This window comes from Panicum virgatum, chromosome 5K, assembly GCF_016808335.1.
Source record: "Panicum virgatum strain AP13 chromosome 5K, P.virgatum_v5, whole genome shotgun sequence".
NCBI classification, from domain to species: domain Eukaryota; kingdom Viridiplantae; phylum Streptophyta; class Magnoliopsida; order Poales; family Poaceae; genus Panicum; species Panicum virgatum.
In genome coordinates, this window is record NC_053140.1 from 41854676 (window position 1) to 41879007 (window position 24332).

At 46.7% G+C, this 24332-nt stretch overlaps 3 protein-coding genes and 1 pseudogene across 9 annotated transcripts; all 4 read left to right on the forward strand.

The window, feature by feature from the left end:
* The first annotated feature begins 263 nt into the window (after nt 1-263).
* LOC120709946 lies at nt 264-1904 on the forward strand (annotated as a pseudogene).
* A 728-nt stretch (nt 1905-2632) lies between these two features.
* Nucleotides 2633-6830, forward strand: LOC120710005 (putative pentatricopeptide repeat-containing protein At5g52630). Of its 7 annotated transcripts, none has more exons than XM_039995632.1 (3): nt 2633-4495; nt 4631-4775; nt 5052-6172. In XM_039995632.1, exon 1 carries the CDS (start codon nt 2652-2654, stop codon nt 4437-4439), a length of 1788 nt encoding a protein of 595 aa, XP_039851566.1. In that variant the 5' UTR covers nt 2633-2651; the 3' UTR covers nt 4440-4495; nt 4631-4775; nt 5052-6172. The 7 variants fall into 7 exon arrangements, with proteins under 7 accessions (XP_039851566.1, XP_039851567.1, XP_039851571.1 ...); XM_039995633.1 differs by having other exon boundaries at nt 4638-4775; XM_039995637.1 differs by having other exon boundaries at nt 2633-4435.
* LOC120710006 (phospholipase A1-II 1) lies at nt 6317-8966 on the forward strand. The gene is made up of 2 exons (XM_039995638.1): nt 6317-7508; nt 8385-8966. Exons 1-2 carry the CDS (start codon nt 6900-6902, stop codon nt 8964-8966), a joined length of 1191 nt encoding a protein of 396 aa, XP_039851572.1. The 5' UTR covers nt 6317-6899.
* Nucleotides 8967-10183: 1217 nt separating this feature from the next.
* On the forward strand, nt 10184-23649 carry LOC120710007 (phospholipase A1-II 2-like). The gene is made up of 4 exons (XM_039995640.1): nt 10184-10602; nt 10674-11334; nt 15998-16271; nt 22881-23649. The coding sequence occupies exons 1-4, from the start codon at nt 10445-10447 to the stop codon at nt 23246-23248; spliced, it is 1461 nt and encodes a 486-aa protein (XP_039851574.1). The 5' UTR covers nt 10184-10444; the 3' UTR covers nt 23249-23649.
* The last annotated feature ends 683 nt before the right edge of the window (nt 23650-24332 follow it).

Consider the following 24332-nt stretch of genomic DNA (forward strand, 5'->3'; position numbering starts at 1 on the left):
ACCTCGCTGCATCGCAGCGCGCGGCCTCGCGAAGCCCGCCGCGCCGCCTCCTCCCTCTCCGCCGCCGGCGCCCCGCCCAGTCGAGTGCGGAGCTCGCCCCTAGGAATTCTGGCGCGCGCACCGCTCTGGTCCGCTCCACCTCACGGTGCTTCGCCAAGAGAGCAGTCGCTAGATCTACCGGAGAGAAAAAGGAAGGGAGGAAAGAGAAGGAGAAAGGGCAGACCGGATCAGGAAAAGAGAGAGAGAAGCGGGGGAGGGAGGCGATGGATAGGTGCCGGGGCCTACAGGGCCCACCCACGTGCGACCTGCACATCGTCCGCGGCAAATGCTGCGCACGGTCGACCGCAAAAGCAGGTTTGGGATCCAACAGTGACAAAACTTATGAATGAGCAAGAGCGCAGTAATATTTGGAAGAGAGTCTTCGAAGTTTTTTCTTTCTTTGTGAACTTGCTGTGAAAACCTTCCGAATCTATATTTGACCTTTACTTTCCTCTTGCAATATATTAGCATTATTATTGCTATCAAATCAATGCCTGTTAAAGTTCCTTCGAATACAAATACGTTGATGCAACTTCTAAATAGTACATATGTATATAATTTGAATAATCATTGGTCAAAAATTGCAAAAGTGAAAAAAATCCAAATTTAATAGTCTTGCTTCTTACAAATACGTATTTGGATTTATTTTTTTGGACTTCTTTTATATATGTTGGAAGCAATACATATAGGTTGAAAGTTGCAATTTATTAGCTAGAAACCTAACTTTGTACTGGAGGGAAGTTTCCACTGTGAGTCCAAAGTTCAGTTTTGTTTGTGGCAAGAATCATATTCGGTTAATTTTCGTATAGAGAGTTTTATGCAGAAATTTTCTTGTTTCCACTCTGAAAGGAAAAATTCATCAAGTAGAAAGTAGCATTGCTTGCATTCAAACTCTAGTTAGTTACTTTTATTTCAATTAGATTTCTTTGCATCAAATGCTTTATTCTGTGGACAGGTGCTCTGGTTTTCATCAATAAATCCTGCTGGCGAATATACTTAAGGATAGTATTGTTCTGAAACAATTTAATTGTTTCTCTATGCCCCCCAAAACACCGCGGCCACGCATGTGCTGTGTCAAGTCTCGGTTGATCATCCGTTGCACGGATTATTCTTTCAGATGCCAAGAGGCGGATCCTGAGCGAGTCTCTCATCGTGCTGGGTGAGATCGGCGGCAACGACTACAACTTCTGGTTCGACGGCGTTCGACCTCGCGAGGTAGCCGGCCGGCCAGTTCATCCCGGACATCATGACAAGTGACAACCATAGGTTAGTTCTTCCATCCAGGTGGTGCCTGCTGCTTGCAACTCCTCGTCGTCGTACAAATCCTGATCGGAATTTAAGTATTTAACGGATCTGCTTGCTCGCATTTTGCAGGAGCTCATCCGTATGGGCGCGAAGACGATCCTGGTCCCGAACAACTTCCCCATCGGGTGCGTTCCGGATTACCTGAGCAGGTACAGGAGCGGCAACCGCGCGGACTACGACGAGCACGGGTGCCTAGCTGCCTCCGGTGGTTCAACGATTTCTCGCAGCGGCACGAGGAGCTCCGCGGCGTGGTCGCCCGGCTCGGCGCGCGGAACCCCGGCGCGAAGCTCATCTTCGCCGGCTACTTCGGCGTCGCCATGGAGTTGGTCACGGACCCGCGCAGCTTCGGCGTCGGCGACCCCCTCACCGCGTGCTGCGGCGGCGACCAGCAGACGTACCACACCAACAAGGGGTGCGACAAGAGGGCCAGGATCTGGGGCGACCCGCGCGGCTTCGCCAGCTGGGACGGCGTCCACATGACGGAGAAGGCGTACGAGGTCATCGCCCAGGGGGTGCTCCACGGGCCGTTCGCCAACCCGCCATCGCTGAGAACTTGCTAGAATCTTTTTTTTTTTTTGAACGAACGGGCACAATTTGTGCACATTTCTGTTAATAGAGAAGGAGAAACAAACCAGAGCTACGAAGACTCTCTAAAGTGACAAAAAGGGGAAAAAAATGGCAGTCAAAAAACTATACAAGGTGTGGGTACCCGCCAACTACTAGACTTCGATGAGATCAGCCAGGTGCCGAGCTCCCACAATTCCAACGCCCGCGCCTCCTCCTTGATTTTGCTGAGGAGTAGTGCCATCGAGCATTCTCGACGGTTGAATTTTTTTGCATTTATCTCTTTTCAGATCTCCCAGTTGACCAGCAAAAGGAGGGATTTGAGCGCGCTTGGTGGGACGCCTCGAAGGCTCCCCATCATGTGCCGCCAGTCCTTGACCGAGTCCGGGCTGCAGCAAACAACTAACGATATGGCCCGGCATATTGCGCGGGGATTTAGTTAGTTCATTGTTGCAGCTAACTAGCTGAGACTTGTTCTTTTATTTTTCCCTTGGGCTCTGTTCTTTCTTCTATCTCTAAAAAGATAAAGGTTTGTTGGGTTGCAAACTCTATCTCAGCCCATGAAGCACCGGCGAACCAGGCCGACTAGTCCAGTAACATCACACTGGGCCAGGCCACGGGCCACCCCAAAGAAGAAACCCTACACTACTATGGCGGTTGGCCCAGCCCAAAGGCCGAAATATTTATATTCCCCCGCCGCGACTTCGTTCCCGGTGCCGCTGCAGCCCGCGACGACCACGCCGATGCCGCCGCCCGGCGCGCCGCTGCCAGCCTTCGCGCGCGCGCTGGCCGACCTCCTCGTCGCGCTCTCCGCCACCCGCGCGCTCCCCAAGGGGCAGCAGCTCCACGGCCACCTCCTCAAGGCCGGCCACCTCCCCGCCACCGCTTCCACCCACACGCTGCTCGCGCACCACCTCATCACCTTGTACGCGCGCTGCGCGCTCCCGGACCTCTCCCACCGCGCCTTCCTCGACCTCCCGTCGCCGCCCTCCCCCGCGGCGTGGTCATCCCTCATCTCCTCCTTCTCCCAGAACGGCCTCCCCGCGTCAGCCTTCGACGCGTTCCGCCGCATGCTCGCGGCGGGCGTCCCCGCCACCGACCGCTCCATCCCCTCGGCCGCGAAGGCCATCGCCGCCGCCAAGACCTTGTCGCGCCCGCCGCTCGCCCCTCACGCGCTCCACGGTCTCTCCGCCAAGACGCCGTTCGCAGGCGACGTGTTCGTTGGATCGGCGGTTCTCGACATGTATGCTAAGTGCGGGCACCTTGCGGACGCCCGCCGGCTATTCGATGAAATGCCGGAGCGGAATGTTGTCTCTTGGTCCGCACTCATATGTGGGTACGCTGATGCTGGGATGCACCCTGAAGCGTTGGGAATCTTCCGCTTGGCACTCGAGGAGGCTGTTGCAGTGAATGACTTCACAGTTTCGTGCATCATCCGTGTATGTGCTGCAGCGACACTCTTTGAGCTTGGAGCCCAGGTGCATGCCAGGGCTATAAAGGCATGGCTTGATGTGTCACCCTTTGTGGGTAGCTCGCTCGTTTCGCTTTACTCAAAGTGTGGGCTCGTGGATTGTGCTTACCGGGTGTTTAGTGAAGCGCCCGAGAAGAACCTTGGAATTTGGAATGCAGTACTAATTGCGTCTGCTCAGCATGGGCATACATCGGCCGCATTTGAGAGGTTTATGGAGATGCAGAGCTCTGGGTTCCGGCCCAACCATATTACCTTCCTGTGCTTGCTCACTGCTTGTAGCCATGCTGGTTTTGTTGATGAAGGGAAGAGATATTTCGCCCTTATGAAAGAGTACGGCATTGAACCGCAGTCTGAACACTATGCGGCAATGGTTGACCTACTTGGTCGTGTAGGACGTATAGAAGAAGCATTTGACCTTATTGATTCCATGCCTATGGAGCCACCTGAGTCTGTTTGGGGTGCACTCCTTATGGCATGCCGTATGTTTAAGGATGCTGATACTGCAGCAATTGCAGCACAGAGGCTGTTTCAAACTGGGTCTCGCAGCTCTGGCGCACATATGCTCTTGTCAAGTACATACGCAGCTGCAGGAAGGCATGCTGATGCAGCACTTGCTAGGAAAGCTATGCGCGATGCAGGTATACAGAAAGAAACTGGACTTAGCTGGCTGGAGGCTGCAGGGAAGGTGCATTCCTTTGTGTCGAACTGCAGGAGACACCAAAGAAGTGAGGAAATTTACAGGGTGCTTGAGAAAGTTAGTGAGAAGATGGAGGCAGCTGGTTATGTGGCAGATACTAGTGCAGTGGTTAAGGATGTGGATGGAGATGAGAAGGAAGCAACAGTGAGGTATCACAGCGAAAGACTAGCAATTGGGTTAGGTCTTTTGATTGTTCCAGAAGGTGTACCGATCCGAGTTATGAAGAATCTGCGTGTGTGTGATGATTGCCACAATGCAATTAAGTATCTAACTAAGTGCACAGGAAGGGTTGTGGTTCTCAGGGATAATCGCCGGTTTCACCGATTTGAAGATGGGGTTTGTTCTTGTGGGGATTTCTGGTAATATCTTATCTTTCATATGTTCTTGGAAATTTTGCTCTATGTGGATTCATCTAGAAGGTAAACATATGTTTCCTTAGTAAATGATATGTCTGAGTTCAATGTCCGATATGATAATAAAGTGGATCTTGATATATGAGTTTCACATAATTGAATAATGATAGTCCAATTTTCTATTTCTTTGGGGATCACAAGAGTTCAGAGTATTTTGGAAAAAAACATGATACTTGGACATGGCATGCAATCTTGTACTCGGAGGGTCCACATGGCGCCAAGGCATTTGCTCAATATTCTGGAGCACGCATTTGGACAGTACAAGTAGCATGTTCTGCCGAACAAGGTATGTAGCTACCTGAAAAGCTATGACTTATGGTATTGTCTTATGGACCAATTAATTGTGTCTAGATTCACATGCTCATAGGCTCACATGTTTCTCAATTTACTTGTTAGTGTGTCATGATGATCGTATTCTGTTCAATGACAAGGTCAAATCAGATTAAAAATCCATAAACTGAACCAAAAATAGGAGCAATCACTTTGGCAGTTTAAGTTAAAAAAGTACAAAATTATTCATCCCTTCGAATTGAGGGTCTGCACCTTTAATGTATAACTGCAGGGATCAGATAGGACATGTAATACCAGTGTCAAGCAGGATACTATACATTTATTCTCAAGCTTAGTTTGATGATCTGAATGGTGAAGAATGAGCATCCTATGATACTTGAGACTGATCTGTCGTTTTCTTGTGCAAGAAAGGTTTACTTGTATTTCATCAAACATTGGATGTATCTGGCAAGTAAACTTGCAAATTTCTCTGCACTGAGTACTATTTATTTATGTTGTTATCCTCGATTATTTTCTTCCGCAATAGCAGGGCTTAATTTTTTTGAAGAAAAATAGGGAAAATCAGTGTTTTTAAGGTGTCCTTAAGGTGTCGCCTAGGCAACAAGGCGGTGGTGGCTCACCTCACCTAAGGTGACGCCTTATCCCGCCTTAGCCCCGCCTAGGCGATAAGGCGGTGGTGGCTCGCCTCGCCTCCCCTTAACGCTTTAAAAACCATGAAAACAATACTTTTCTTTTTGAAATGTACGATGGTTCTTTTATTTTTATAGTTGTTTTGAATTGAGTTAGTTGCTCTTGAGGAACTACATTATGTTCGTTATTATTGGATCAAGACTTAATAGGTGATGCTAATATCTCAATGAAATATACTTTGGAGGTGGCAGGTAGACTGATGAGCTGTATTTATGTGAATATTATGTTTGTACAGTAAGGTTCTCCAGAAAGGAAAGAGAGAAAATTAAAAACATTGAAACCAGCTAGGCCTATCTTAACCTAAAATGGACCAAATCTTGTGTGGGATGGAGTGAATCATAAGCTAATCATGCTTGTCCTTACCAAATAATTGTGATTAGTGCGGTCAGTACATTGGAATGCACAGGAACTTCCTGTATATGTACTGTTGTATGTATGTTGTCAATAAAAGTGGCTTGTGGGTTGGTGGCTGAATCCTGCCTTTCTGAAAAGAACTTTCATTATTATGTGATCATTGTTTGTGTTTCCTTCTAGTGAAGACATAGTTATTTTTTTTTTTCTCGAATACGCAGGAGAGCTGCGTATCTTTGTATTAATAGAGAGAATAAACCGGCCCCTTACAAACTAGCACACCTCACTCCGAGCCGAGCTGTGAGGGGCTGTGATACACTATGATGTTGTAGCCTAAGAAAAAAACAAAAAACAAAAGCTTGACCCGAGACCACTAACAAGGACTAGGAACTAGCCTAGTCCGAACACTTGACCAGCACTCAAGGAGCTGAGGCTTCGAGCCCCTGCCAGACACCACAAGTGGTGTTCATCCTTGAACGCCTGCAGTAACCTGTCCAAATTTTGTTTTTACAAATATACTTAAGGAGCATAATTAGTAAAGATTTTTACTGTCAAATGCTTTTGTTATCTGCATGATTTGATGTATGTATCTAGTTTGGAAACTGGTCCAATCGCTGCAGATTGTATTTAAATGTACACTAGCCACTTTGACCGGAGTAAATTTGTGCAAATTAGACATATGGACCAACTGCTGCCTGCTGGTCCTTGAAGATGGATGCCTATCTTGAGAAGCACACAAAGATATGATGGCTGCACATTATTTGCCTTCCCTACTTTGTCTGGTTGCTGCCAGTTGGCATGAAGAGAGTGGTGGATTTCTCTTTAAGGCCTTATTTGATCCGTGCAAGCTTCTCTATGCTTTGAAATCCAGGATCAATATTGCCCAAGTTGGCCAGCAGACTCATACAGTGAGAATGACAGGGGAGCTCCAATTCTTCATGCATATTGAACTGCATATCTGATGGACAATGCAGCACCTATCATCTTTCCTATATAAATATATGAAAGGGAACATGAAGTTCTGGCATCTTGCTGCTTGTAGGTTGTAGCACACCAAGAAAGAGAAGTAGAAGCACACATGGCAAACATGAGCCTGATAAGAGGGATTGGAAGCATTGCCAATAGATGGAGGGAACTCCATGGCATGAATTATTGGAAGGGGCTACTTGATCCCCTCGACGTTGACCTTCGGAGGACTATCATCAACTACGGTGAGCTCTCCCAGGCAGCCTATACTGGGTTAAACAGAGAGAAAAGATCAAGGTATGCCGGGTCTTGCCTCTTCAACCGCAGGGACTTCCTCAGCAGGGTGGATGTATCAAACCCAGAATTGTATGAGATTACAAAGTTCATATATGCAATGTGTACAGTCAGCTTGCCTGATGGATTCATGATCAAGTCTCTGTCAAGGGCTGCATGGAGCAGGCAGTCAAATTGGATGGGGTTTGTTGCAGTAGCCACAGACGTGGGTAAGGAATTACTTGGGAGGCGGGATGTGGTGGTGGCGTGGCGTGGGACAATACGGATGGTAGAGTGGATGGATGATCTTGATATTTCCTTAGTGCCTGCTTCAGAGATAGTTCTTCCAGGCAGAGCAACTAATCCCTGCGTGCATGGAGGGTGGCTTTCTGTCTACACAAGTGCTGATCCAGGGTCGCAATACAATCAAGAGAGTGCACGATATCAGGTAACTCATTCAAGCTTTTAGACTATTGAGAAACCAATATAAAATTTCTATTTTTTCTAAGGAAAGCAATACCAATCTATGGCAGTTTAACAGAAAGGTGTAGGATGGAATGTGATTTTTAATCATGTATATGCTTGAAGTGCAGGTGTTCTTTGATTAGAGTTCAAGCAAAGGAAAGAACAAAACATTGTCTGTAAAGAGTATCAATTAAAATCTGATTTGGGTGCACTTTTGAAGTACTGCTTTGCCTTTTGAACTAGGTAGCTGTTCTCTAGACTCTAGTTGAGCAGAGTATGTGAGACGTTACATTCAGTCATTCAGGTTACTCAGAAATCAGCAGAAGGATTATTTTTCTTTTTCAATTAATCCACCCACTCTGTCACCTCGGTGATTGGACCTGGGTGGTGTAGTTGCCCGGCCCACCCCACCCCTTCAGCACTGGGAACTTACCATGGTGACAATGAATAAATCCCTGTTTTAAAAATGCACCTTTTAGTTTAGAGGTAGTTTGGTTCAATGTATGATGGTTGAAAATCAGTTGATGTACCTTGACAGGGAGGGTTGAAGATTGGTCTGTCCATCTAAGAAAACTTCCAATTCTCCACATGATGATCTCAGGTGGGAGAAGGTCCCACTTGTGAGCCATCCAAAGCTTAGCCCGCCAAAAGACAAGTATGGCACAACTAGTGCGCTCTTAAGATAGACAACAAAAATGTTTGAATTAGTTTTTACAAACTAGACCTAGAATAATGTCATCCCTGTCTGCATCAATGTCTCCTTGATTGTGCACATCTGATATAGCTCCTTCATTTTGCTTATTGTTTGTTAAAAATATGGAATAAACCTGTGTTGAGCAAACTAACAAAAAAATAGCAGGTGTTGAATGAGGTCAAAAGGATACAGGATTTGTACAAGAACGAGGAGACTAGCATCACCATAACAGGTCACAGCCTTGGGGCAGCACTTGCCACAATCAACGCCATTGACATCGTCTCCAATGGCTACAACAAGAGCTGCCCTGTGTCCGCATTTGTCTTTGGAAGCCCTAGAGTTGGCAACCCCGACTTTCAGAAAGCATTTGACAGCGTAACGGATCTGAGATTGCTCCGAGTTAAAAACTCTCCTGATGTGGTCCCAAAATGGCCAAAGCTAGGATACAATGATGTCGGTCCAGAGCTAATGATCGACACAGGGGAATCACCCTACCTGAAGGCCCCTGGAAACCCCTTAACATGGCATGACATGGAATGCTACATGCATGGTGTTGCAGGGACGCAGGGGAGCAGTGGAGGGTTCAAGTTGTTGGTTGATCGAGATATTGCCTTGGTCAACAAACATGAAGATGCACTGAAGAATGAATATTCAATTCCATCATCATGGTGGGTGGTACAGAACAAAGGTATGGTGAAAGGCAAGGATGGCCGGTGGCATCTGGCCGACCATGAGGATGATGACTGATGTAGCCTGGCATTCATCATTTACCAGTTTGTTACAGGGTCAGCTGTGCTTGTATGTTTTGACGGATTAATTATCTCATTAAGACAAAAAGTTGCAATTCACGAGCTCAAAAGGCAAACTAATAAAAACTACTTTATGTGTCCATTACTGTTTAAGGCTTAAGGAATGTGTCTTATTATGTTTGAAATTGTATTTGACAAATTTCTGTATTCAAAATCATGAGTTTTATTGACTTTATTGATTGTAAATTTGTTGAGCAGCGAACCATTGAGAAGAAATACAGTGTTGAAACGTTGATCTGTGTCTGGATTCCGTTGCGAATAAAAAAATATTCTCATGGATAAGTAAGGCTCGCTGTAATGCTTTATGAGAGGCAACCTACCCCATTCTTTTTTCTTTATTTACTTTATGTAATGCTTGGAATATTTTTATTAGACAGCTTCTCCATTTTATATGAGCGAGAGGCAAAGTAAGGCTTGCTAGATCTGAAAAGTTTTTTTAAGGCTAAACTTATTTACCCTTTTACTCCCTCCGTTCGGAAATGATCTACATATTTTGACTAGAGAAAGTCAAACTTTATAAACTTTGACTAATAATTAGTTAAATTATATGTATAATTAGTTTATAAAATTTATGTCAATACATATGTATTCAAAGAGGTTTTGAGATGACATTGAGTTATTCGTAATTGACATTATATTCTAAGAGTGATTAATAAGTCAAACTTTACTTCGAATGACTTTCTCTAGTCAAAATATGTATATCATTTCCGAACGGAGGGAGTAGTAATGTAGTTAATATAACGGTGTGATGTATTTTTATATACATTTTTAATGCATTGATTCTGTGGAAAAAGCTAAGATGGAAACTCCATAAAGGGGAAAACGTCAAATCTAAGTCAGATTTATTACATAAAAAGATGGGGGAAATGGCCATGCCAACTCTACTCAAATTCATTACCGACCAATAAAACCTTCTCGTTGTCCGCCGGCCTCCCGGATCCGCCCATCTCTGATCTCTCTCCTTTTCTTGATCTCATGTTGGCTTCTGCCATGAAGTACTGATGGATCAGCATCACCGGCGATCGACACCTTCCTCTGGCCAGGCGCTGGCTCCGGTGAGGTGGATTTGACAGGCTGGCAGGCTGCCAATTCTCCCCCCAAGGCCCCAACAGCTTCTTACAAACCGGAGGTGATCACCTTCTTCCCAGGGTTGGATTGGATTAGGGCATTAGGCCTTCCACATGCATCGTTTTGCGATAAAATTGAGCCCCAGTAGCCCTCTGGTCTCATTTCCTTTCGTCTTCCCGTTGCTGCGGCTGTTGGTACGACAGATCTAGGACCTGCATTTCAATCCTCGCTTTCTGAAAGGCTGTTATCTTGAATACGCCGCGTCATGTTCCTTGAATCGTGGACTGCAACTTACTCCAGAAACTTTTCCTTAAAAAAAAAAAGAAACTTCCTACAGAAACTGAGGTTATGCGATATCACTCAACGATTCTGTCTGAATATCAATGTCAGGTAATCACTTCCGCAAGCTGGCAATGCATTAGCGTATACAGGCAGATTCAGACGGTCACAGCTCGCTCTAGATCCTTGAATTCTTTCCAATCCCACTGGCCACTGCCATGCGCCATGTGAGCCAAAGAATGCTCCACTTGTACACCTAGCTCCCTCTGAGGTCCCTAACCTCTGCATTGCCACACAGGCTGGCCAAAGGGAGGCAGAGGACCGCAGCTTCCGGAGTTCAGATCGACAGCCACGCTGCAGCGGCAATGTCCGCCGGCGACATGGCCGGGCGGTGGAGGGAGCTGCACGGCAGCGGGCACTGGGAGGGCCTGCTGGAGCCGCTGGACGTCGGCCTCCGGCACCGCCTCATCGCCTGCGGCGAGATGATCACGGCCACGTACGAGGCATTCATCGGCGAGGGCCGGTCCCCGAACGCCGGGATGTGCCGGTACCGCCGTGCCGACCTGTTCCGGCGCGTGGACGTGTCCCACCCGGGGTGGTACGCGGCGACGCGGTACGTCTACGCCACGGCCAGCGCCGAGGTGCGCGGCAAGGTGCTGCTCCGCCCGCTCTGCCGCCGGGGCCGCGCCAGGGAGTGCAACTGGATGGGGTACGTGGCCGTGGCCACGGACGAGGGCGCCGCCGCGCTCGGCCGCAGGGACATCGTCGTGGCGTGGCGCGGCACGCAGCGCGCGCTCGAGTGGGTCGCCGACCTCAAGCTCGCGCTCGCCTCCGCCGCGGGGATCCTCGGGCCCGAGGGCGCCGACGGCTCCGACCCGTCGGTGCACCGCGGGTACCTGTCGCTGTACACGTCGGCGGACGAGGGATGCAGGCTGAGCAAGCAGAGCGCCAGGATGCAGGTGTGTGCGTGTGTGCTCTGCTTCTTCTTCTTTTCTCTGTTGCAGTCCAGTCAGGCTCATCGCTTGTATTGTTCCATTTTGTTTTATTGTGGTTCATATCCATTCATTCCGACTGTATCTTAAGGAGGGTTTATAGTTTTCTGCACTTGATTTTGTTCAGTTCATCTCCACTTAGAATGATCCCATCTGCCTTTTTTTTCAAGAAAAACAGTGAAAAATTTCAACATACATATAGTTACTCTCTTAAACCTTAATCCGATTGGTCATGATTTACAGTTGACCAAGCTGGGAAGCAAAACATGTCTAGGTGGCCATATGTACTACATGGCCTTAAAATATAATGCCTTGTGATCTCAACAACTCATGGCCCTTATATGCACTGGAAGTTATCTTCAGCATGACAGGGGTTTTGCTTGCCTTAAGAAGCTTGCATCCAGATAAGCTTGCATCCTAGAAGATGTGCTTGCCCAGTGGATTGGTGTTGGTAGTGGTTACGTCATATGTATCTTAGACTGTGAGAACCGCCCAATTTGATACTATTTTAAACGAACCGCCGGTCATTATCATCCAGATGAGAGTTAACACGTGCTTGCCGGAGCACGTGCCACATGTTATCCCACATCTAGAGACACGAATAACCGACACGTCATTCATCCAAAATAATATCAAATCCGGTAGTCCCGGTATGTGCTCCAACATACGCCCAGAATTCAGCATATGCACATACCGTTTACAATCGAATACATTGCCAAATAAACCACAAAGAGTAGTTTTATACAATCAGAGTTCACAGAGTAATATTACAAGTTCAATATAGGTGGGTTTCCAGCTTCATCTTACAAGCCTTGGGCTCACGCGAGTCATATTAAACAGAGACTTAGAGCTTATTGAAAATACATGCTCTCACGAAGCTCGATTAAGATAAAGACTTACTAAAGTAATGACGCCTTGCTCAAGGACATCACTACAGCCACCACGACCTACTCTTCCCCCGCGTTCGGGTCAGCGGGGTAGAAGTGGCCGAACACCACTTCCGGCTCACCTGCAACTAGGTTTAGAAAGCATCCTGAGTACAAAAGGTACTCCGCAAGACTTACGCGATTAAATAAGCAAGAATCATGCATTGGCTCAATTAAAAGCTTTAAGGTTAAGTAATTATTGCATAAGCATTAGCTCTCTACCCTAACACCTATCAGAATTGATTAATGTTGCCCAACCCAAACACTTTTAGTTGATTAAGAGAGTAACATAACAGCCAGAAGATCATTGACAAGACATGATTCCAAAACCAACAATACCGAAACTCTCTAAGAGGAATTCGGCGAACCAAGAGCTTGCTCATATCCGAGAGCGCGGCAATTCGAATTGATTATAACCTTGCAAGGGTGTACTACTTTACCCACACAATGCGAGGACCATACGACTCACCCAACCGATCACGCCGGGCAAGGGGGTACTCACGTCAACCGTTCCCAACAAGGCTCAACCGTTGAGGGTACGCCCAGCTTGCGCGTGGAGACTTAGTTCCACTGAGGACATCTCTAAATTTTTCTACACATAATTCCACTCGGGGACCTGCTAAGCCTCCCTGCATAGCCCGTTGGCCACGCATCTGGGACCGGGCCTCAATGACCAAGTCAAAGAAGGTAATTGGCTCATCCGTTCCATTATATTGGATATGTAGTAGCACGGAAAGGTGCTCAAGGCCGATGGCATCCACTCGGTCCTTAATCGATCCAAGCGGACTATGCCCATGTGACTTCATTCCCTAGGCCCTACCATTCCGCTCGAACCTCGGTACTAAAACTTTACTGGCCACCGAACCAAACCAGTGCGATCAAGGATGAACAGGTAAGTGTGATACTCCAAACCGTTCCTTTCTAGCAAGCAATATAAGTATTCTAAGCAGAGCTAAGCATCTAGTCAATTTAAGTTAATAGCTGACTAACATGTGGCAAGGACATGGTTAAACAATTCAAGGAAGGCTAGTGCATCAAAGTAGGTACAAGAATGCAATACATAGATAATATATAACCCAACAGTACCCGGTGAGATAGCTAACTAAATCAGATTAAATAGGTGCAAGAAAAATACTTAGCTGCTTGCCTGGGTTAACTTCCGACTCGACCACGAACGGGACTCCGGGTTCAGGCTCCACGGACTCGGCGGGTTCCACGGGTTCGTTCTCCGACGACTTGGTCACTAAAATGCATGAATGCGATGCACGAATTAAAGAATGAACCAAACAACCAGCATAAACCATGAAATAATTTGAGCATGCAGAGGACAATGCAAAGAACTCAAGAAAACTGGTTTTGCAGCAAAAGCGTTTTCCTATAAATAACCATAAATAGATTAATTTTCAGCTACTCTAAGCAAGATAAATCAGAAAAGGAATGCAAACTAAACTAAACAAATCCAAGAAAATTATCATGGAAACTAGGCAGGAATATAAGGCTAACAAAACTGGTTTTTCCATTTTATCACTTTCCTGCACAAAGTTCTAGAAATAACCATATTTTGGACAGCAAGCACGTAAACGAAATGAAACCCTAACTAACAGCAAGGAAACACATGCATAAGTTGCACTACTGGAAACTACACCTTATAAGGAGTCTAACAAAATTTGGTTTGACATTTTTCGAGCAGTACACAAATAACTAATCAATAAACTCACTTTTTAAAGATAAATCTATAGATAAATCTACAACAAAGTAACATGCACAACAATATTTTTCTTAAGTAGATCTCAGCTAGAGGAATCCAGCAAAATAAGTTTCACAATTTTTGGAGCTATACATGATTTTCTATGGATTTTGCAAGCTTGCAGGAAAATAAAACCCTAGAAAAACGCTAGGAACACCCGGCTTCCACGCCCACAGCACTGACGGGTGGGGCCCGTTGGCCAGCGGCCCACCCAGCCGGGTCAAGGCAGGGCACGCGCCCTGACCGCGGCGTGGGCGCGGCCACGGCGTCGCGGGCGACGCGCGGTGCGCGCGCACGCATCGCGCGCAGCGACGGCGGCGCGAGGCGGCGCAGCGAAGTGGAGCCGAAGCGAGGCAGGGGAGGCGCGCACGAGGTGGACGGGATGGCAGCGAGCCTCACCGGCGGGGATGCGGGCGAGGAGCGGCGGCGGAGGAGCGACACGACGAGCAGGGGCGGCGGCGCGGCGAACCGGCGCGGCGACAGCCCTGCCGGGAGGCGAATGAGGCCGGGTGAGGGCCAAAATCGGAGGAGGAGGAGGAGAGCTACGTGGTGCGCGCGCTAGATCGGGGAGAACCTCACCGGCGGCGACGAATCGCGGCGGCGGGCGGCGACGGGAGCTCGGGGGCGGCGGCGGCAATGGAGGTGGGGAACGGGGCTAGGGTTTGCGGGGATCGTGACCGGTCGTGCGCGGATAAGGAAGGGCGAAGAGAAGAATGAAGCGGCGGCACGGAACACGAAGATGAACGGCACGTGGCGCGATGCACGAGGTTGGACGCCGGCGACGGCGACGTGTGCAGCGCGCGGCGCCGAACAGAGCAGGGGAAGGGGAAAGGGTGGCTGACAGGTGGGGCCCGCGGGTTTTTTATTTTCTTTTCTCTTTTTTTTCTCCGGGGTTGTGACATAGACTCTTTAGTTGAGTATGAAATGTGATGCTTTTCCTTTAAGTACAAGTTCTTTGAGCAAGCTAACTGATGACAACATCAATCAAATACTGCCCGAGTTCTAACGCATCAGGTATCTAGGCAAAGCAATCTGATGGCAGCGAACAATTGGCAAAATTATTTAAAATATATCTGTAGACTTCTTGGAAAATATTATTTTTCATATATTGAAACTTGCTTTCTTCCATAAAACGCAACATCGGTTGTGATTCTAAGTACTCCATATACAGTCGTCCTCTTAGATTGCTGATCACTAAAATACTAATCTCGGACATACAGTTTTTTTACTCTTTATAACACACACACACACACACAAGCTGGCAGGGATTGCGGCCGTGTTCTTGCCTGGATTTGGGCTCCAAATCGCAGATGAGCCCTAAAATTTCAAATTCAACTGTAACTCTTGAAGATTCATATTTCCTAATAACTCTACAAAATCCTAAAGAAACGGCAATGCTCAACTACAATAGAAACGGCATGGGATTCCCGTCCTTTGTGAACACTGTACAGAATCCAAAAGGTTCTGAACCAAAAAAAATAGGCCCTCTTGATTAGTAGTACTTTGGGGTAGTGTCAAGACAGGCATGGCGTGTTAAGGCGGATATATAGTGTGGTTGATAACACAGCGACCAGCCGACCAGAGGAGGACAATGCATGTCCGTCTTACAGGAGATTGTTGTAGTGGGTGCCCAAAGGAAGGGGCAAGATTAGCAGCCGCACTATGATTAATAATGTTAAAAGCGATTGGTGATTGAGGAAGGTTGCGGCGAGGTCAGGTAAAAGGAGATGGAAGCTCTGGATGGATGTGCATTGATATGTGATAGTTGTCAGAATACCTGTGTTTTACTACTCAGTGTCAGTGAACATCGATTTAGATTTACTCTGTTAGTAATTATCGAGTTATCAAAGTATCAGACTAGATTAGAGTTGGATGATATTTCCTATATAGATAGCTACTTTTTTTTTACTGAATAGGAGTAGTATACTACTCAGCAAGTTTGTGTGCGATCGAGCAGGTTCTGACAGAGATCGCAAGGCTGATGGACAAATACAAGGACGAGGAGACGAGCATCACCGTCGTCGGCCACAGCCTGGGCGTGACCCTGGCCACGCTCAACGCCGCCGACATCGTCGCCAACGCCTACAACAAGTCCCCGGGCGGCTTCGACGACCGCCGCCGCGCCCCGGTCACTGCCGTGGTGTTCGGCAGCCCGCGCACGGGGGACCGCGACTTCCGGGACGTCTTCCACCGCCTCCCGGGCCTCCGGATGCTCCGCGTCCGGAACAAGCTGAAGGTTAACGGGTAGGCTACGCTAGCACCGCTACCGCATATACCCAAGACGCTTGCGAGTAGAAGATCATAAATCGTTACCACTAGACGCGCAGCGCAGCGGAAGAAGTCGCGCGTCGATGTAGAGGAAGTAGTCGATCACGTCCCACGAACCGAGCTCCTCGTACTTGATCCCAGCAGCCGATCAGCGCAGCAGTCGCAGCAGCGCCTCCATGGAGTCCACACGTACGGGGATGAAACGCCGGGCGTCGGTGTGCTAGCACCGCACGCACGGCAAGGGCGGCGGCCGAGAGAGAGAGGGAGGGGCGGCGACTAGGGAGGTGGCGCAGCTCAGGGTTTCGCCCCCTAGCCCCTCTCTCGTATATATAGGGCGTACTAATGGTCTTCTATCTCATAGGCCCATTAGTAATCCTAATCCCTCTTGGATCAATATCCTTTTGGGCCTTTAAACCGTATTGTGATGATGGGCTCTTGGGCATATCACCAACAATCTCCCACTTGCACTAGAGACAATCATACATGCAAGCTTTCCAACATTCCAAACCCCTTAAGTGTGTGACCCGTTAGGTTCATGTGTAGGTGGTCGTGATCGGAAATCATTTCCGAATCACAAGTCAATAGCGGCACCTAGCAGGGCATAGTGACTCACAAATACACATAAAGATCATATCGGCCGAACCTTAGATATACTCATACACCGATCCCTTTGCCACACGATACCAGTCAAGCTCAAAGCGAGATGCGTGCCACCTTTGTGATAGCTCGACCATTCTCTCGATCTAATAGTGGATTCTATTCATAACTAACCTTTAGTCATCATGATTAACTCTTTAATCACTTTGGCATGGCCATGCACTTTCAAATCCAACTATCTCGAGGGGCCCAGAGATATCTCTCCCGTTATCTAGGAGGGGCAAATTCCATCTTGATCCGCTCACATCCCATTCCATGTTTCATGACACACCTGTAAGCTACTTTTGTAACTACCCAGTCACAGAGTAGCGTTTAGTAGCCCCAAGATGCACCACTACATACAGTGAGAAACACTGGCGATCTCAGGTCTAAGGATCCGGTAGGTATAACACTCAAGAACAACTGATGGCACATACAAAATAACAATCCCAACATTGTCTTGGAGTGGGTCAATCCAACACCATGTTCACCAACATGTGTCCACATCATTAATCCGATATCTCCATATCCATGATCCGTGAAACATGATCATCAATTAATGCATGTGCTAGTCTCAACGTCGTTGTTGTCCCACACAACGACATAAACTAGGGATAATTTAGAATCATATCATTGTCAACAAAGAGTTTCACGAACAAGTCACATACTTGATAATTAATGTAAAAATAATCATCCATGGAACAAATAACAATTATTTATCATTACATAAACATACTCATGACACAAAATCTCCCACGCACACTAGAATCACTGATGTAAGTATCTAATACCCATAGATCTCATGTGCGCCTCATGCTTTGTTTGTGGGAGAGGTTTCGTCAACAGATCAGCAACGTTTGAATCCGTGTGCACCTTGCAAACCTTCACATCACCTCTCTCAACAAAGTTACGGATGAGGTGATACTTCCGCAGTATATGTCTGGACTTCTTAGTTGTTCTAGGCTCCTTTGCTAGTGCAACGGCACCACTATTATCACAATAGAGGTCCACTGGACTGGACGCAGTAGGAATAACACCCAAGTCAGAAACAAACTTTCTGATCCAAACAGTTTCTTTTGCAGCTTCGGAAGCTGCAATATACTCGGCCTCTGTCGTCGAATCAGCCACCGTATCTTGCTTGGAACTCTTACAGCTCACTGCCCCACCATTGAGGCAGAAAACAAAACCGGATTGCGATTTGGAGTCATCTTTGTCTGTTTAAAAACTAGCATCGGTGTAACCCTTTACAAGGAGCTCATCTTCGCCTCCAAATATTAGGAACATATCCTTAGTTCTTCTCAAGTACTTAAGGATACTCTTTACAGTTGTCCAGTGAGCTTCACCGAAATCTGACTGATACCTGCTCGTAACACTTAGAGCAAACCAAACATCTGGGCGCGTGCAAAGCATAGCATACATGATCGACCCTATGGCTGAAGCATAAGGAATCGTACTCATCCTCTTTTGCTCATCAGGTGTCGTAGCACACTGACTCTTGCTTAGAGTAATGCCATGTGACATTGGCAAGAAACCTTTCTTGGAATCTTGCATATTGAACCGATTCAATATCTTGTCAATGTACGTGTCTTGGCATAATCCAATTAGCCTTTTTGATCTATCTCTATAGATCCTAATACCCAGAATGTAAGCCGCCTCTCCTAATTCCTTTATCGAAAAACTCTTTTTCAATGAGATTTTAACGGCTTCAAGTATTGGAATATCATTTCCAATCAATAATATGTCATCCACATATAGGACAAGAAACACAAGTGCGCTCCCACTAGCCTTTTTGTAAACACAAGGCTCATCTTCATTCTTGATGAAACCAAACCCTTTGACTACTTCATCAAAACGAATATTCCAACTCCGAGATGCTTGCTTCAATCCATAGATGGACCTCTGAAGCTTACATATTTTCCCGGCATTTTTAGGATCGACAAAACCTTCAGGCTGTGTCATATACACATCCTCACTTAGATGTGCATTAAGGAAAGCGGTTTTGACATCCATTTACCATATCTCATAGTCGTAATATGCGGCAATTGCTAGGACAATCCGAACAGACTTTAGCATTGCGACGGGCGAAAAGGTTTCCTCATAGTCAACACCTTGAATTTGTCGGAAACCTTTCGCCACCAATCGTGCCTTATAGATGTGAACATTTCCATTCATGTCTAATTTTTTTTTAAAATCCACTTACAGTCGACAGGTCTCACATTGTCAATTTGATCGACCAAGTTCCAAACTTGATTATCATGCATGGATTTTAACTCGGATTCCATGGCTTCAAGCCATTTGTCGGAGTCTGGTCCCATCATTGATTCTTTGTAGGTCAAGGGCTCATCATTTTCCATCAATAATACGTGGCGCTCCTCCGTAATCAGGAGGTTGAGCTTGTCAGTAGCGCGACGTGCCCTTATAGACCTTCGTGGGGCTGGTGCCTCAACTACGGGTTGTGCAACATCTTGCACATCCCGTGGATCTTCAGTGGGTGCTGAAACAGTTTCGGGTGTTTCCTGAATTTCTTCAAGCTGCACCTTGCTCCCACTAAATCCTTTTGAGAGAAACTCCTTTTCTAAGAAAACACCATTGCGAGCGACAAACACTTTGCCTTACGCCTTATTGTAAAAATAATATCCTTTGGTTTTCTTAGGATACCCCACAAAGAAGCATTTGTCTGACTTTGGAGTGAGCTTATCTGACATCAAACGTTTGACATAAGCCTCACACCCCCAAACTTTGAGAAAAGATAATCCGGGACGCTTCCCAGTCCATATCTCATATGGTGTCTTCTCAACAGACTTACTTGGAACCCTATTCAGTGTGAACGCAGCAGTTTCAAGAGCATAACCCCAAAATGATAATGGAAGATCAGCTTGGCTCATCATGGATCTAACCATGTCCAACAAGGTTCGGTTCCTCCGTTCGGATACCCCATTCCATTGAGGCGTTCCGGGCGGAGTTAGCTGCGGAATAATTCCACATTGCTTCAAATGATCACCAAATTCAAGGCTCAAATATTCTCCTCCACAATCAGATCGCAGAAATTTAATTGTCTTGCCTAATTGATTTTGTACTTCATTCTGAAATTCTTTGAACTTTTCAAACGATTCAGACTTGTGCCTCATTAAGTAGATATAGCCATATCTACTAAAGTCATCAGTGAAAGTAATAAAGTACTGAAAACCACATCTAGCTATTGAGCTCATTGGTCCACATACATCGGTATGTACAAGTCCCAACAAGTCACTCGCCCTCTCACTCTGACCAGTGAAAGGCGCTTTGGTCATCTTTCCAAGCAAACAAGACTCACATGTGTCAAATGATTCAAAATCAAATGAACTTAACAATCCATCTTTATAGAGTTGTTCAATGCGCTTCTCATTTATATGACCTAAGCGACAATGCCAAATAAAAATGGGATTCAAATCATTTGGTCTAAGCCTCTTAGTATTAATGTTACAGACAGATTTATCCTCAAGATCAAAAACATATAATCCATTCACTAATGGACAATGAGCATAAAAAATACCATTGCAAAAAATAGAACAACGTTTGTTCTCTATTACAATCTTAAAATCACCAACTTCTTCCAAACATGAAGAAGAAATAATGTTCTTCCTCAAAGTAGGAATGCAATAACAATTATTTAATTCCAAAACTAATCCGGAGGGTAGAGACAAGTGGTAAGTGCCGACCGCCAACACCGCAACCTTTGCGCCATTGCCGACACGAACGTCCAACTCACCTTTTGCAAATCTTCTAGTCTCACTTAGACCCTGCAACGATTTGCAAGTGTGAATCATCGATCCAGTATCAAATACCCATGATTCACTAGAAGATAATGCAATATTTATTTCTATAACATTTATACTTGAAGTGGAAGTCTCACTTCCCTTCTTCTTCTTCTTTTCTTCCAAGTACTTCTTGCAGTTCCTAGACCAATGTCCCTTTTCATGACAGTGGAAGCATTCATCCTCAGAAGTAGGGCCTTTAGCTTAGAGCCCGAGGACTCACCACTGGAACTCTTTTCCTTGCCTTTACTTTTGGGATTAGGAGGCGTCCAACACTTCCTCTTTTTGTTCCCCTTCTGAATCATCATCACATGATTGGGATTCTTTTTAATGCTCTCATCTGCTGTCTTTAGCATCCCATGCAACTCACTCAATGTTTTATTCAAGCCATTCATCTGAAAGTTCATGATAAAAGGCTCATAGCTCGCCGGGAGCGACTGGAGAATAATATCAGTAGCCAAGTTTTGGTGAAGTTCAGAACCAAGTCTGTCCAAAGTCTCAATGTAACCAATCATTTTGATCACATGAGGACTGACCGGGCTACCTTCTGCCAGCTTGCACGCAAACAAAGACTTTGAGATATTGAACCTCTCAGTCCTGGCTTGGTTCTGAAACATCCCACGCAGCCCCTCGATCATGGTATGAGCATCCGCATGCTCATATTGCTTCTGCAGATCATGGGACATGGTGGCGAGCATCAGACAGCTGACATCAAGTGAGTCATTGCAGTGCTTCTCATAAGCTCTGCGATCAGCAGCAGTTGCATTGTCAGGGAGATCATCAGGATATGGTTGCTCAAGAACATACTACTTTTTCTCTTGCCTGAGAACAATTCTCAGGTTGTGGTACCAATCAATAAAGTTTGTTCCATTCAACTTTTCTTTCTCAAGAACAGAACGCAAATTAAAAGCGGAATTGTTACTGACAGACATGATCTACAATATTAAAGTAAAGCAAGATTTCAGCACTAAGTTTACGTAAAGACTTTCATTAACTGATTAATGGTGCAACCTCAACCCGGTTGTGTTAACTTGCGACACGCAGGCCGCACAAATCATCACATACATCATCACATGATATTGAGGCCATACCATTCACATCACACCCTGCAAAAACAAGTTAGGCGTACGACGTGTTCTACCAAAGTAGCGCTTGGGAAGCCGCTACATCGAGAAAGCAACGGCGGTCCCGGGTCTCAGGGCAGCGCCCTGAAAACCTACCGGAATTACACAGATCGCATCTATGGAATCCATATGAAAATCTCATCAGAGTGATCGCATCGCCTCAAATCCGAGCCATTCATAATGCCTCAATTTTCACTAGGTCAATCACCTTGACCGTGCAAACTTTGCACTTGAGAAGACTGCATCTACACATGACCTCGATCTGTTGGTTCAATCTGCTGACTATGCACACAGTTAGTCCCGATGGTGATTCCAGCCGGTAGGGACATGTCGTATGCATAACAGAGAAAGAACACAAACTAATCTTTTGTCACATACCGCGCAATCAACTCGCTCCAGTTTTAACCCCTTATGACCAATTGATCTAATCAAACCGTGCAAAAGTAATAGATCCAATCTACTACAACAACATATCACCTATATGCAAAAGATTCAGACCAAAAACTACGCAAGATGGCTCTGGTACCACTGAAGGTTAACGGGTAGGCTACGCTAGCACCGCTACCGCATATATCCAAGACGCTTGCGAGTAGAAGATCATAGATCGTTACCACTAGACGCGCAGCGGAAGAAGTCGCGCGTCGATGTAGAGGAAGTAGTCGATCACGTCCCACGAACCGAGCTCCTCGTACTTGATCCCAGCAGCCGATCAGCGCAGCAGTCGCAGCAGCGCCTCCACGGAGTCCACACGTACGGGGATGAAACGCCGGGCGTCGGTGTGCTAGCACCGCACGCACGGCAAGGGCGGCGGCCGAGAGAGAGAGGGAGGGGCGGCGACTAGGGAGGTGGCGCAGCTCTGGGTTTTGCCCCCTAGCCCCTCCCTCGTATATATAGAGCGTACTAATGGGCTTCTATCTTATAGGCCCATTAGTAATCCTAATCGCTCTTGGATTAATATCTTTTTGGGCCTTTAAACCGTATTGTGATGATGAGATTTTGGGCATATCACCAACACAAGCCCGACCGCATCCCGCACTACCGCCCGTGGGCTACGCCGACGTGAGCGTCGAGCTGCTCATCGACACGCGCCGGTCGCCGTTCCTCAGGCTCCACGGCGACGAGTCGCAGTCGCACGACCTCGAGGTCCACCTGCACGGCGTCGCCGGGTGGCAGGGCGACCGCGGCGGCTTCGAGCTGGCGGTGGCCCGGGACGTCGCGCTGGTGAACAAGTTCGACGACTGCCTCGCCGACGAGTACCCCGTGCCCGTGGGCTGGAAGGTGCACCACAACAAGAACATGGTGAAGGGGCCCGACGGGAGGTGGGTCTTGGAGGACCATGAGCCTGACTACGACGACGAGGAGGAGGATGGCAACATCAGCTTGTAGGAACAAAAATGATTTGGACGCCGTCCAGTCCCGCCAAGCCATGCCAGCGAATTATGCTTTGTGTTGTTGCGCATCTTGCCCTCGAAAAATGCCTTTTGCATACTGTTCTGGTAAATAAACATCTCCTTTGGCAGTTCAGTTTTGGGATCTGTACTGCATTTGCGATCAGATTGGTAAGACCATAGCTGAGGTTTGGGATGGACGAGAGGTGAAGTTAACTTTTGGAGGAACTTTTTGCCCCAGAATGATGGAAAGATGGTTTGAATTATCTGAAGTAGTTACTAGCATAGTATATAATTCAGATGGAAATTCATTAATTTGGGTCTATGAGAGTAAGAGGGGGGGGGGGTATTAGTCCAATTCACTTTATGTCGTAATAAAGTTCAGAGGGGTTCAGCCTATGTATGTTCCGGCTGTTTGGAAAGTTGTTGTCCCCCCTCGTATTCAAGTTCCTTTGGCTGCTGGCCAAAAACAAGATCATGACAATCGATAACCTCTTGAAGAGAGGGATAACTGAGCCACCAGAATGTCAATTCTGTACTGAACATGAATTTGTGCAGCATCTCTTTTTTTATTGTGTGGTGGCTACATATATGTGGAACCTAGTTTATCATTTCTCTGGTTTGGTAACTGATGATTATCTTAGTCTACCTAGTAGATGGCTTGATGAGAAAAAGTTTGAGATGATCAATAGTATCTCTGGCTCCGTGCAGGAGTTTTGTGGGGCTTATGGTTAATGAGAAATGATTTTGTGTTCCGAAATCTTCAGTGGCAGGATATCAACATGGTGGTGAGAAGAGTTTGGTCCAGCATGAAAACCTGGATGCCAATCTTCAAGCAGGACCTGGCAGGACAAGTTACCCAATGGTGCAGCTTCTTGGAGGGTCAGCTAGTGGCCCCCTTGGCAATTGCCTGACGGCAAGGAAGGTGATCATGAAGAAGTTGGATGATGACTGGAAGATGTACTGAAGACATGCCCTAGGAGCTTTGGCTGTTTTTGGGTGCGTGTCCTGTTTTGTATTGTACTCTTCTTTAAAACTCTGTATCGGCGCCTGTCGTTGGGTAGTATATAGTGTTGCTGTGT

Excerpts from the sequence above, each read along its gene's own strand:
- LOC120710007 (XM_039995640.1), top strand. The coding sequence starts at position 10,445 with ATGCGATATCACTCAACGATTCTGTCTGAATATCAATGTCAGGTAATC. Across the intron at positions 10,603-10,673 it reads TGGCCACTGCCATGCGCCAT|GCTGGCCAAAGGGAGGCAGA; the intron begins GTGAGCCAAAGA and ends ATTGCCACACAG. Across the intron at positions 16,272-22,880 it reads GCTCCGCGTCCGGAACAAGC|CCCGACCGCATCCCGCACTA; the intron begins TGAAGGTTAACG and ends CACCAACACAAG.
- LOC120710006 (XM_039995638.1), top strand. The coding sequence starts at position 6,900 with ATGGCAAACATGAGCCTGATAAGAGGGATTGGAAGCATTGCCAATAGA. Across the intron at positions 7,509-8,384 it reads AAGAGAGTGCACGATATCAG|GTGTTGAATGAGGTCAAAAG; the intron begins GTAACTCATTCA and ends AAAAAATAGCAG.
- LOC120710005 (XM_039995636.1), top strand. The coding sequence starts at position 2,652 with ATGCCGCCGCCCGGCGCGCCGCTGCCAGCCTTCGCGCGCGCGCTGGCC.